The sequence below is a fragment of the Alosa alosa genome, chromosome 12 (assembly GCF_017589495.1).
Source record: "Alosa alosa isolate M-15738 ecotype Scorff River chromosome 12, AALO_Geno_1.1, whole genome shotgun sequence".
Classification (NCBI taxonomy): Eukaryota; Metazoa; Chordata; class Actinopteri; order Clupeiformes; family Clupeidae; genus Alosa; species Alosa alosa.
Window position 1 is genome coordinate 4,284,893 of NC_063200.1, and position 12,642 is coordinate 4,297,534.

General features: G+C 40.1%; 1 protein-coding gene across 1 annotated transcript; it reads right to left on the bottom strand.

The window, feature by feature from the left end:
* Positions 1 to 2,700: 2,700 nt before the first annotated feature.
* stbd1 (starch binding domain 1) lies at positions 2,701 to 6,040 on the bottom strand. The gene is made up of 2 exons (XM_048259034.1): positions 5,573 to 6,040; positions 2,701 to 5,150 (listed from the first exon to the last, which is right to left on the bottom strand). The coding sequence occupies exon 2, from the start codon at positions 4,520 to 4,522 to the stop codon at positions 3,746 to 3,748; it is 777 nt and encodes a 258-aa protein (XP_048114991.1). The 5' UTR covers positions 4,523 to 5,150; positions 5,573 to 6,040; the 3' UTR covers positions 2,701 to 3,745.
* Between the last annotated feature and the right edge of the window lie 6,602 nt (positions 6,041 to 12,642).

Consider the following 12,642-nt stretch of genomic DNA (forward strand, 5'->3'; position numbering starts at 1 on the left):
TGCCGTTGAAGCAGGCAGCTCACTGTGCCGGGATTAGTGTGTGCTTCACCTCACTGTGTGCTGAGTGTGTTTCACTAATTCACCGATTGGGTTAAATGCAGAGATCAAATTTCCCTCATGGGATCAAAAAGTATATATACTTATACTAAAAATGTGGCAATCAAAATGTACTTTCTATGTGCAAAATTTAATTGAGAACCTGAACCTCCGATAGTCAATTTACTCTTCACTTTATTCTTGACTTTGTCTTTCTTTTGGAAAAATTAAACTATGTGTCAGTGTGTCAGGACATTCCAGGGCAAATGAAAAATCACAAAAAACTTTCGATTACATTTATTGTGCAGTCTTGTACAAACCAAGTACAAAATGCATTTAACAGAGATGAATCTATATTATTATATCATATTTTTTCTTATTAGGCTTTTCACATTTGGCAACTACAAGATAAGATGGAGTATCTCTCCTGAATTGCATTTTGGATGCTGAGCAGTCCAGAGAGGCTGCCAACAGAGTAGAATCAATCTCTCCCTCCCTCTCTCCCACTCTTTCTTTCTCTCTATCTCCCTCGTTCTCTCTATCCCCCTCTCATCCCCTTTCATTCGGAAAAACAATAAATGGTGTCCTCTTTCAAAGTCATCTTTAAATGAGCTTCACAGTGGATTAATATGAAGCTGCCATATAAGGCTGGAATATGACAGCCTTTTTGATCTCAATAATACGAGTCATTTCAAACAAATGCATTTCAAAAGCTACTGTGTTGCATTCTGGGACAAGTATGCTGCTGCTGTTGTGTCTTTATCAGTGGCAATAGGCCAGTGCTGTGCCATCATTGCGATCATACACTACATGTAAAAGGCTGGAAGTGCGTTTCACAGAAGTCTAGCACTGGATAGATATAGATGTTCATCCGAATAGTGTGAGAGCATGAGCCATTTCAAGTGCTATTCACGTAAAAAAGAAATCACATAATTGAACTGGGGACAGTCAGAGTGGCTACAGACGTTTCTAGGGAGTCTATTTCTGTGCAGTTCCCTGCTGTCCTTATATAGGCTGTCCCAATAGAAGGTCATGGTAATCTTAGCAATATCTCAGTATGAAGAGTGGTATGTTTTATTAATAGTCTGATATGCACACACGAGTTCACAAAGGGCAGCCACAAAGTAGTGCAGTAGAAAGTGAGCTTATATAAACAATGCTCTGGCATGCATCAATCTTTATTTGAAAGACAATCTGATCCTAAAATAAACATAATTTTAGGGAGAGGGATTGAGGCTATGGTATACTTGTATACGTTGGCTTAACTAAAAGCAACCGAAAAATCACATAATAGTTTAATCTCTGTAATGAACAACAGTAAAAAAATACAGGTGTCACTGACACTTTGTGGAGACCACCACAACTTGAAGGGTGAACTGTCATTGAGATCATCAGGATGTTCTTGTGTGTTACAGCTGGATCATAAATACATGATATACCACCTGATCACTACATTATTAACAAATACACAGTATTTGTATTGATCTGTATTGTTTAGTATTGTTCAGTATTGTAAGAGGTCTCTTTCCATTTCAGCAGTTTCAGTACTGTTCAATCACTTTACTGATCATTACTGATGATGCATCACTCTCCTTTTCCCTTGATTGGGCTCTTCTGGGATGTAGGCCAGCTTTTTGTCAGCGCTCCTAAACTGGACCAAAGAACACAAGGCCGGCGCACCTGCAGCTTACCGTCGAGTCCATACCAAAAAAAGTTTGCAAACACATCCTGACCTGTGCTGCAGTTTGAGAACTGGGTTGTGCAAATATAAACCCACTTTTTTACCGTAAGGGCGTAAAGTTGCCTCGTATCAGTCACACAAACATTCGGCACCATTTGTGGTTGTGGGCAATCTTATGTGCACAATATTCACACAGTTGAAGCAGTGATATCCAGTCACACTCCTTTAAGAATCCTTACGCAGACTTAATGCATCAATTTCTTGACTATAGCCACAGTATTGGTACAGCTTGCACTAGCAAAACATTTGTTTTCTTATCCTGAAGAGGGATAGTGTTTTACGAAAGCAAGGTTTCTTCTGAGCTCCATATTTCTCCAGTGCACTTCACGGCTTTCTGTGGTTTCTGTAACTTCCACGGTTAGAACGTACGACCTCAAAATGCACCCACTCAGTGCAGAATGAATCATTTACAAGACCGGCAGCACACGTCATGTTCCCTTCCATTATACACAGGCTTACAAAATAGCAAACCCAAAGCTCCCTGTTCTTTGGAGAGAATTCCAATGGACTCCTCTTTCCTCTTTAATTTGAGACCAAATGACAGCACCAATGAGCTTAAATAAGTCACTTTGTGGCAGAGGGGAGTATGTATAAATAAATTCACTGTGGAAAACAAAATTACACCTTTTAAAAAAAAAAAAAAAAAAAAAAAAAAAAAAGTTATGCTGAAAAGCAAGCAAAAACCATTCACCCCCCACTCCGGTTTCCAATCCATTCACGCACTTCTGTACACAGATTTCATTTCAGCAGAGAACATTACCAGGGCTTTTAAGCCACAGTACAATGTGAACTGATAAATCCTTCATGACCCCTCAATGTCTGAAGGGAATAGCCCAGTCACCCAGCAAGTCATATCTGGAAATTTGATGACATGACTCAAGAGGAAGAGAGTTGTGCAGATACATAACTGAAAAATACTCTGGTAAGTGAAGGAATTCTTTATTATTTTTTTCCCAATACAAGGTAATATGATCAATTTCAATGACAAAATGGTATTCATACATAGACACTATCAAAATACATTTTACTTCATACAACACACATTCCTTTCATGGACCATTATGGGTACATATTTGAAATACAAAAGTCAATTAACAGTCAGGGCAGACAACCAAAATGTGACATCAGTGAACGCTTAGAGTGCAAATAGAATGCTTTTGGAACAAAGTTTAAAAAAGAAAAGTCAATATATGCTTATTTTTGGACTGTGCTCAGTGTGGCCCTCACCTAGAACTGATGGAACATTATCAAAACTGAAAAGGTTTAAAATCAACACAAGCCTTGGAAATAAAAACGCATGTGCTGTAAAACATTTAACACTGACCTATACATATTGCTGTAGAATTAAAGGCATCAAGGATAGCTGGGAGAAGGCATATCAGCTCTCAACATGAACAGTTCTGTAAAATAAGGATTTACTGCAGTAGAGCTATACTAGGAATATAGGTGACTACAAAAAAAAACTTCTTTAAAGTGAATTTAAAAGGGTCAATGTGGAATGTTGCATATATTGGACAAAAACAATTAAACCATATTGAAAAACAATTCTAGACATTCCACTGAAGTTAATAATTGTCAGATTAAATCAGTAGCCTACACAGTAACAGACAAATACACAAGACCACTTTAAGTTATTAGTGTACCTTGGATAAAGACTTGACATTTAGAGGATTCAAAAAACAAAACACATGTCAACATTGCCATTACATTCATAGGTTTTAAAAACAAACAAGCAGCATGAAGAAAATATTGCTATTGTTCAGTGCAAAATAAACACTTTGACCTCTGAATGGCCAAAGCTCTCATGACGCCGCATCCTCATGCTGCATTAACTAGCATTTTAAACACAAAATTATACAACTTCCTTCAAATATATCACTATAAATATTGCTCTTTAAATCAATATTGCCAGATAACATTATTGCTATAGATATTGTATTTTTCCATATTGCAGGACGAGCACCCTGTTCAGAGGCAACCCCACCATCCTTGCACATGGAGATCATCTTCATGGCCCGTGAGCACTAAGTGGCGGTTACTGCACTCTTCCCAGCGACAGATCTTGTCATCCTCAACCAGCACAAATTTCCACTCGACCTGGCTCTCCACTGGGAGGGTGATGGTGTTGGCCCAGAACCCGTTCTTGCCTCTCTGAAGCAGAACAAAGTCCTGCCAGCCGCCAAGCTCCAGCAGCTCCCCAGTGACTGCAAGAAGCTGGTTAGGTGAGTCAGTGATGTAGTGGACAGAGAACGTGACGCTCACCGTCTGAAGCATGGGTGGAACAGTCGCAACTCGCTTCATTGCAGGGTCGTCATCATCGGAGGAGGTGTCCGCGGCTGAGAGCTCCTCAGAGGCCTCCGATTTCTCGGTGTCCCACTCGACGTCCTGTTGAGATTCCTCAGCCATAGAGGAGCTTTCGCCACCATCGCTCACACTCAGCCAAGGGCAGTCACTGCGGCTCTCGTTTCCGGTCAGCCACTCGTTGTTGTCCATGGTGGCCTCCATGATGTTGATCTCCGTCTTGTCCTCCACTGGAACGTCCCCTCTGGCACTCGGAGTCTGGGTCTGCACCACAGGGCTCACATCTGCAGTCTTGGTCACCGGGGACTCTCCAATCAGCCTAGTGGCACCCACAGGGGAAAAGCTCAGGTAGTCATGAGTGTAACGGTGAAGTGGCATTTCCTGCTCATGGTGGTGGACAGTCATGTCCACTAGGCCCTTGCTGGTTACATCTACTGCTTGCATTCCCCATGTCAGCTCTTCAATTTCTCTTTTGTCTTCCAAAAGTCATCCTTCACTAAATGCTCAGTGGGACTGTCTTGACCACTTTGCTGGTAATATGCAAAATCATTTGAAGAGCTGCAACTCTGAGCCCCACAACTCTTCTCTGCTTCTGATTCTCCATCCTCATAAGCACTGTCAACTACACAGGAACTATTCTGAGCAGGTGAATTATCAATCATGTTCTTCTCGTGCAAATCACTCATTTTGTAGCAGACCTTCTCAAAACATCCTGACAAATCTTCCCATGATTCACTGACAGTAGCGTGCATTTGACCTTCTGTGATAAAGCCCTGCTGATTTCCCTGGCCAACAAACAAGTCCTCGTCAGATCCTACTTGCATTCCTCTCTGTTCTGCAGCATCATCCATCAATTCAGCCTCCACTTCAGGCTGGTCAAGGAAACCATCGCAGCTGGTCGGAGAGGCACAGGACCCATTGTGAACTGAGGTGTGGTCAGTGACAGACTCTTGGCGATGTCCCTGTGCTTTCCCACAACGCTCTGATGACTGGTATGTGCTTGAGGCTTCATTCCCTTCGTCCTGGTCCTTGCTGTGAAGTCTAGATGAGATCTGAGCATTATCCATACTCCCTGAAAAAGAAAATAAAACAATAGCAGAACATTCTTCAGTTGAAAACATAGGCTGCCGGGGGGCTACATAATCTGTAAAATGACCTAAACATTCAGTTTGCTAGTTGGTTTGCCGATTAGACTAATTCTGCGTTATAAGTCTCAAATTGTAATAGGCTATGTAGCCTAGCCTACCCAGGGCAACTTGGCTTAACAGCCTACTGCCGAAGTATTAGAGCAATAGACTATCCAGTGCCTTCACATAACTATCGGTACACAGGTAGGCAATCATAATTCCCGAGTCGGAGTCGGAAACGTAGTTTAACAAAAAACCCTTTCAACTTAAAAAACAACAAATGTAGAGGCCGAGCCTCAAAGACAGTGACCATTATTTTAATCAATGAACCAGCAACACTTAGGCTTTACAATCATTAGAAACGTACCTGTTGACTCGAACTTAACGTGCTTATTTTCCATTCTCCTCTTCTTCGGAATTGGATTAGTCTCCTCTTCCTCCTCAGTCTCAGTCACTGATTTCTCGTCGTTTCTTTCACTTTGAACCCGTGTAGATCGGTAAATGAAGAATGCTGCACAGACAGACAGCACTGCAATTATTCCGAGGGCCATTAGCGGACCGTAACCCTTCATCATTGAAAAGAGTGGATTCAGATCATGGCTATCCAGAGCGACGCTTTTACTTTTCTTCACGGCCATTCTGTTAATTACTAGGACCCCCTGGTATTTCTAGTCCGCTTGTCCGTCTAGCGTGTATCTTCTTCGCTTGCAATGACCTCTTGTTGCGGCACTGATTAAATCATACCCTGCAATCAGGTAAGCTCACTGCCAATTGGCTAATGCCTTGCAGCGGGTCCTGCATCAATGTACGCTGAGTAGGCTGCACGTGTGGAAGATGAAAGGGGAGTGGAGCGATATTAACCGCTGATGAAAGCCCCTTTTTTCTGTTCAATAGCCAATCAATTTTCTTCTAGCGATAACGAGATCGAAATTCAGCAATGGTTCAGCTATACAGAGAAAGTTTCTATGTAGCCAGCGTTTATCACACGACATACATTTATTCAATAAATTAGAAGTAGGCTAATGTAATTTACAAAGCGTATTTAGATGTTTGGCTACGCGCATCAGGCTCAAGATATTTACAATATCAAACTAATTAGGCTAAATTAAATTACTTTGTTTCTCAATGAACCTTGTCATATCCCTGTTTTAAAAGATGAATGTGGTTAAGTGGCCTAAAAATTGCCTATATGGTGAATTCCTGGCAGTTAAATCAGTCCTACTGTTCTGATTCTGATTTCAAAATACCCCAGTTGGAAAATATAGGCTGCCAACAGCTGTTTTACAACGCAGTCACATGATGTAATGCCATCTACTGGTGAAATGCAACACACCAATATGTTTGTTCCGCATAGCGGTACAAAATATGACAGCCGCTCAGTCCTGCTCATTCTCGCCACAAAAATAAATCACGCTTGTCAATTTATCTCCTATACCAACCCCTACTTTCGCAACTTTTGTGTTTGTAAATGACTGTGTGCACGTGTGTGTTTGCTTTTGTGTATATGTGTGCTTCTGTGTGTGTGTGTGTGTTCGCTTAATGTGTGTGTGGGTAATGGTGTGTGTGTGTTTATTTGTGTATGTGTGTTTATGTGCATTTGTGTGCATGCCTGTGTGTGTGGGAATGTGTATGTCTATGTTTATGTGTGTGTGTTTGCCTGCTTGCTTGCATGTGTGTTTTTGTGTGTATATGTGTGTGTGTGTGCGTGTAGGTGTATGTTTTTTTGTGTGTGTGTATGTATGCGTGCGCATGCGTCTGTGTGTGTGCGTGCGTGTTTGTAGAAATGTAAGTACCAGCAACCCTTTGCTCAACTCCATCATCTTCAGGTGATTGGTGTACAGTATAGAAATAAAGTTTATAGAAATAAGTGTTTATTTCTATGGGTGTACAGTATCTAAATATGCACATGAATTCATTTATTGTATGGCCCCCCCATGAATCTTGCCATGCATGCAGAGAGTGTCATAATGACCCTACACTTAAAATTTCTTTGTCGGCCAAAGATACCTGCAAAAACAGCACCTCATTTTTGCTTTTTCATTTTTAATTATGGTGCTATACTGCAAATGGGTGGTTATGGGATGGGTTGTGATGCCCCCCTGAGACCAACATGCAAAAAAGTTTGGTCATCCTAGGCCCTATGGTTTTTCGAGATATTCACAGAAAACTGTGTCCGCCCAAACCCTCCTTTTGGGGGGACTGGTGTGGCGGGTTGGCAACGAATCACAATGGTTCTGTGTCATCCTTGTGGTGCTACATACCCACAAAGTTCCATACAGCCCGGGCTTTCAGTCTTTCAAAAAAAATCTGGAAGAAAAAAAGCTCTGACTAAACCTATATGACCGCTATGCTCGGCGATCATAATAAAAGATATAAAGAGCATATGGATTGACAATCATACATCATGTAAATTATGTCTTCATCAAAATATGTGGTTTGAACCCCCAGGCAATATGCATAAATACATTTGATAGACAAATGCATGCTATTAAACGCATGACTTTACAGGTATTTGGCATAGGCTACAGACGTTCCCATTTGATCTTGCAAATATTTTCAGCATTGTCCTCTATTCATGTCCCTTCATGGTGTGGCTAGTATAGACTGATTTCACAGACCTGTCTGGATGCTGTGCTGTTAGTGTGTGATGGCCATGATTTATGTGTCTGCTTTTGTTCTGTGGCTGTGCATGCCTTCTGAGACCTCTGCTTCAGCGGGACGCTTCCCTGGGCCAACACAGGGTGCAGCAGCAGGTTGTGGGGTTTCTGACGAAGGGTTAAAGGTCAGGGACAGCTTTGTTGTGTAGCGTGGTCAAATGAATGAGTGGCCACGCAGCAACACTTTGAATGAAGTCATCTCATTCTGATGAATGAAAGTGAACAATGTACCCATGGGGGAGATGAATGGACAACAACACTGGTCTCCCCAAACCATCAGAACACCCAGGGAACCTCATGATAGTGTTCCTGAACATCTATGCATATACACTCTTAAAACGAATGTGTCGAAGAAAAAAAAACACAGCTAGCGTTGTTTTTAACACAGTTTATGTTGTTTCCTTTTTTATTTGTTACACATTATGTGTTGAAAATAACACAACTTGCATTGAAAACAACACAACTTGGTTGTTTTTTTAGCACATCTCTGTGTCCAGATAGGATCAACACATCTGTTTTAAGAGTGTAGGTTTCAAGACAGCATCTCAGTTTTTTTATGTTCAGACTGGGCCTACAGCTCAGAGTTGTACTAAAAGCTTTTCTGCTGAGTGTAGATCTTTCAATCTTGTTTGTATTGGATTCCAAGTTATGGATCTAAGCTATCGGTCACTGTAAATGTATTATATCTATTGCCCTTAATCAGTCTCGGTATTGTGTAAAAATAAACGAAAGGCAATCCAAGTCAAAGTGTGGCTCCTTGAGATGACAAAAGTAAACACTGAGCCAACCCAAACTTTGACAACTCAAATGTTTTCTGATCAGTGTGTTTAGATCTGCTCTAAAACCTTATCCCAGCATTTTTTATCTTCCGCTACAAAGCCTTGTTTTGTGTAACGTGAACTGATGTTTTGCAATCAAGTGTGTGTGTTGATTGATTGGACAGCTAGAGGTGAGGACCAACTCACTTAATCTAACTAAATGTGTATTAGAATCAGAAATTAAAGAATTTGATATGGAATGTAAATTAAACCGATAGTGCCCCACCAAATGCCTCTAGAGTGACACACAGTGGAGAACTGTGGAGAATGTTTGTGAAAATGCTGCCGTCATGCATTCTAGCTCCGCATATCCCTCTTTTCATTGACCACCAACACTGGCCGTCTGATAATGACAGAACAGAAAGGCTTGGAGATGATGGAGAATCACCAGTAATATATATATAAAATAGGATAAAAACTATTCACAGTCCCTTCTAGCAGCTGGAGGAAAAGTACAGTGGAGATTTCTACCCAGAGGAGTTGGTTGTCTGGTCGTGTAAAGTTGCACATTAATAAAAAGACAGGGAGCTAAAATGATAAAAGACTCCTATCCACACAGAAGGCAGCTCAGAGGTTCTTCAATCTTTCAGGAGACACAAAAGATCCAGGGACTGGGGAGTTCTAAGAGGGTTCTCTCCTGTCATAGGAATATGCCACATATTCACATCATTTGATGAGGACGAACAGATACAAGAGAGCGGACAACAGATAAAACATGACATTGTATCCATATAAATAGCCATTAACAGGTTTAGTACATCCTGTGGAATCTAAGAAGTGTGTGTTGAATTGGCATGAAAAGCTTAATTTCTCACAATTAAGCTCTTTTACTTTATTTTAGAACAGCAGGTATAACACTTGTCAATTGAAAAAGGCTGATAAAAATGTAAGAACTCTTTATTTTCATAAATTTGACGTTTCAGTATCTGAAAGAACAATGTAGGCTAGTATGGAAAGTATAGCTAAATGAAATGGGTTGTTGCATTTCCATAAGACATCATGCTAAACACATGGAAATATTGCAGAAATGAATGTACTAATTTAGACATCAGATATACCCAACATAATATACATCTATAATGAAAAGCACAGACTAAATGAGGTGCTTTCGCACCTCTTCTTATTGGCTCTCAGTGGAGACCATGCCTATCTAATTAGGTCAGAGATAGCAGTCACCAAATCATATACATGTATCTCAACACTTCTCAAAGTGCCTGTGATGAAAAGCCCCAGGTGATTAGCTTTACAGTGGCACTGTAACACCATCGGAAACAGCTTTAAAGACACTGGTTGGACACCATTACAGAAAATCAAAAGGATCTCAAAACCAGAAAGACCTCAGCATGGAGAACAAGCACCCTGGCAGCAACAGTAACCAAGTAATGGACCCCACTGAGGAGTGTGGTCCCCATCCGGAACATTCTTATGAAGGTGAAGAGAACAGAGAACCTCAACGTGACCACAGAGACCATGAAGCTGTTCTGGACGAATCTCATACAAGCCACTATGGAGCAGCAAGTGGCCATGCGCAACATGTGCCTGCTAATATGGAACCCGAAGGCTGGCCAGTTGGTCTTAAAAAGATCCCTGCAATGAAAAAAGTACTAAGTGACCTCTATGAGTTGGACTCGTCAACAGAAGAGGACGAGAGTCCATGCATAGAAGTTGACAAACAGCACAGACGTCACAATGGAGAGACTACCACAGGAGCTCATGCCAATGATTCATACAGGCTTTAGGACAAATGACCACATGTTATGAAGAGGAATTGGACTCTGACTATCACATTGCCAGTGTCACTACAATGGAATGCAACACATCTCCATGTGGAATGTCTGTGGATTTTTTCACTGAAGACGAACTTTCAGAGAAAGATTAATCACATTGCATGGCTGTATAAAATAGAATTTTGTATATATGGCTATATAGAAGACAACTATGACCAGTAGGCCCTACTTATCTACTTGATTTACACAACATCATGACAAAACCTCTGTCCAAACATTATAATACGAAGCTACTCAGTTTACAACCATATGGGAACAAGAGGATCTTTCATCCACCTCTGAAAAACAAGTAGCTCCTGGGCCAAACTCATGACTCTCCAACTACCACAAGTGTTGGTGTAAACTGTGAACCCATGAAAGATACAATATTTAGGCCTTGAGCCATGAAGGGTAGGTTCATTTGAACCCAGGCTGCACCTGCTGAAATGAAAATGCATCTATGAAATGTTTTATACAAAGAGCTAATGATTGATGTGTAATTTACATATAGTCAGTAATAAAATGAACTTAAACAGATGTTTTGGTCCATTGCTCTCTTTTGAATCCATCACAGCAGTCTTGTCTCGGACAAAAAGCAAACGTTCAGATCCAGTTTGCCAGTTACTGACAGACAACAATTCAGAATATAATATAGAATAGACAAAATCAAATAAAATTGTTTGGAACATATGCTCTTAGGGGGAGAGCTTCTTCAAAACTCTGCTAATACAAAACATGAGGTCCCTCCATCATCATGGTTTGTCCTAGACAATTTATAAACAAGGCTAAAAACATTTTGGAAAAAAGATGAAATGGTTCTCATTCACTGGACTACCGTGAGTTAATCATCTTAGTAGAACTGAGCCATGACCAAAGACTCTAATCATCAGACTTGAACAGGTGATAGTGCTTCCTTGTCATCATATTAACAAAGAAACTCTGATAACGTAACCAACAATGGAAATAGGCTACACAGAGAACTATACATGTTCTAGTCTACATAATGGTGACGTTTCTGTAGATCAGATTTAGATTAGATTCAACTTTACTGTCATTGTGCAGAGATACACTTACAATGACAATGAAATGCAGTCTAACTAGAAGTGCAAAAGTGTAATGCGATATACAAAGTATAGACAGGTGGTGCATAGACAGCACAAGAAATATAGTGCAGTGTAGACCGTAGTATAGTTGGTTAACAGAAGGTGGTTTAGAGTAATATAAATGAAATATAAATATGTGCAGTGTATTAGCAGTTACCTTATACAAGCAGAATAAATATGGCTATGATATGAACAATGTATGAACAACATACACATATATGTGCAAGGTAGTAGCAGTAACATTATAATAGTAGTAAGAATAATATAGATATATGCTGTGTATTATCTGAATATATTATAAGAAAAACTAAAGAACAAATGGATATACAGTATGAATCATATAGACAGATACAGTATATGTGCAGTGTGGTAATAGTACCATTGTAGTGCAGAAACAGATAGATAGATAGATAGATAGATAGATAGATAGATACTTTATTGATCCTCAAGGGGAAATTCAAGGGTCTCAGTAGCATACAGACATAACACACAACATGCACTTACAACAGAAATGGTAAACATTAGTAAACATATTAGTAAAAATTAGAAACAGTAACACTATAAGAGTAGTAAGAATAAGTGTATGTGCAGGATGAATAGTATGAAGAGCAGTAGAATATGGATGTATAAGTACAGTATATTTGTAAATAAATATAACACTATGGGTGGGATAAGGTAGTGCAAAACTGTAGCCTAGGAAGCTGTAAATAATGTTCAGTTGAGAAATAGCTATGGCCCCTCTGTTGGCCTGGGACTGTAACTAGATTTGTACTTATTTTTTATTTCTTCTTTAGGCTTAAAGGTGCAATGTTAAGCCCTAGATTCTGTTTGCCAGCTAGGCCTATTCCAAATGTGCAAGTCAGAGCCCATTGCACTGTGCCTAAGATTATTCAATAATAACACACATTAATCCCCTAAATAATAATTAAAACTAAAAACAAAAAAACATTTGTGTAGTAATAACTAAGTATCTATTTGTTTGAGACTCTTTGAGATTTAGCTAATGCTAAACTCTCAATCAGGGCAATGGCCTAAACATCGATTATTGTTTACAAGCAGTCTGAGGTCACTCGTCCAGTGGGAGGGCTGCATT

Excerpts from the sequence above, each read along its gene's own strand:
- stbd1 (XM_048259034.1), bottom strand. The coding sequence starts at position 4,522 with ATGCAAGCAGTAGATGTAACCAGCAAGGGCCTAGTGGACATGACTGTC.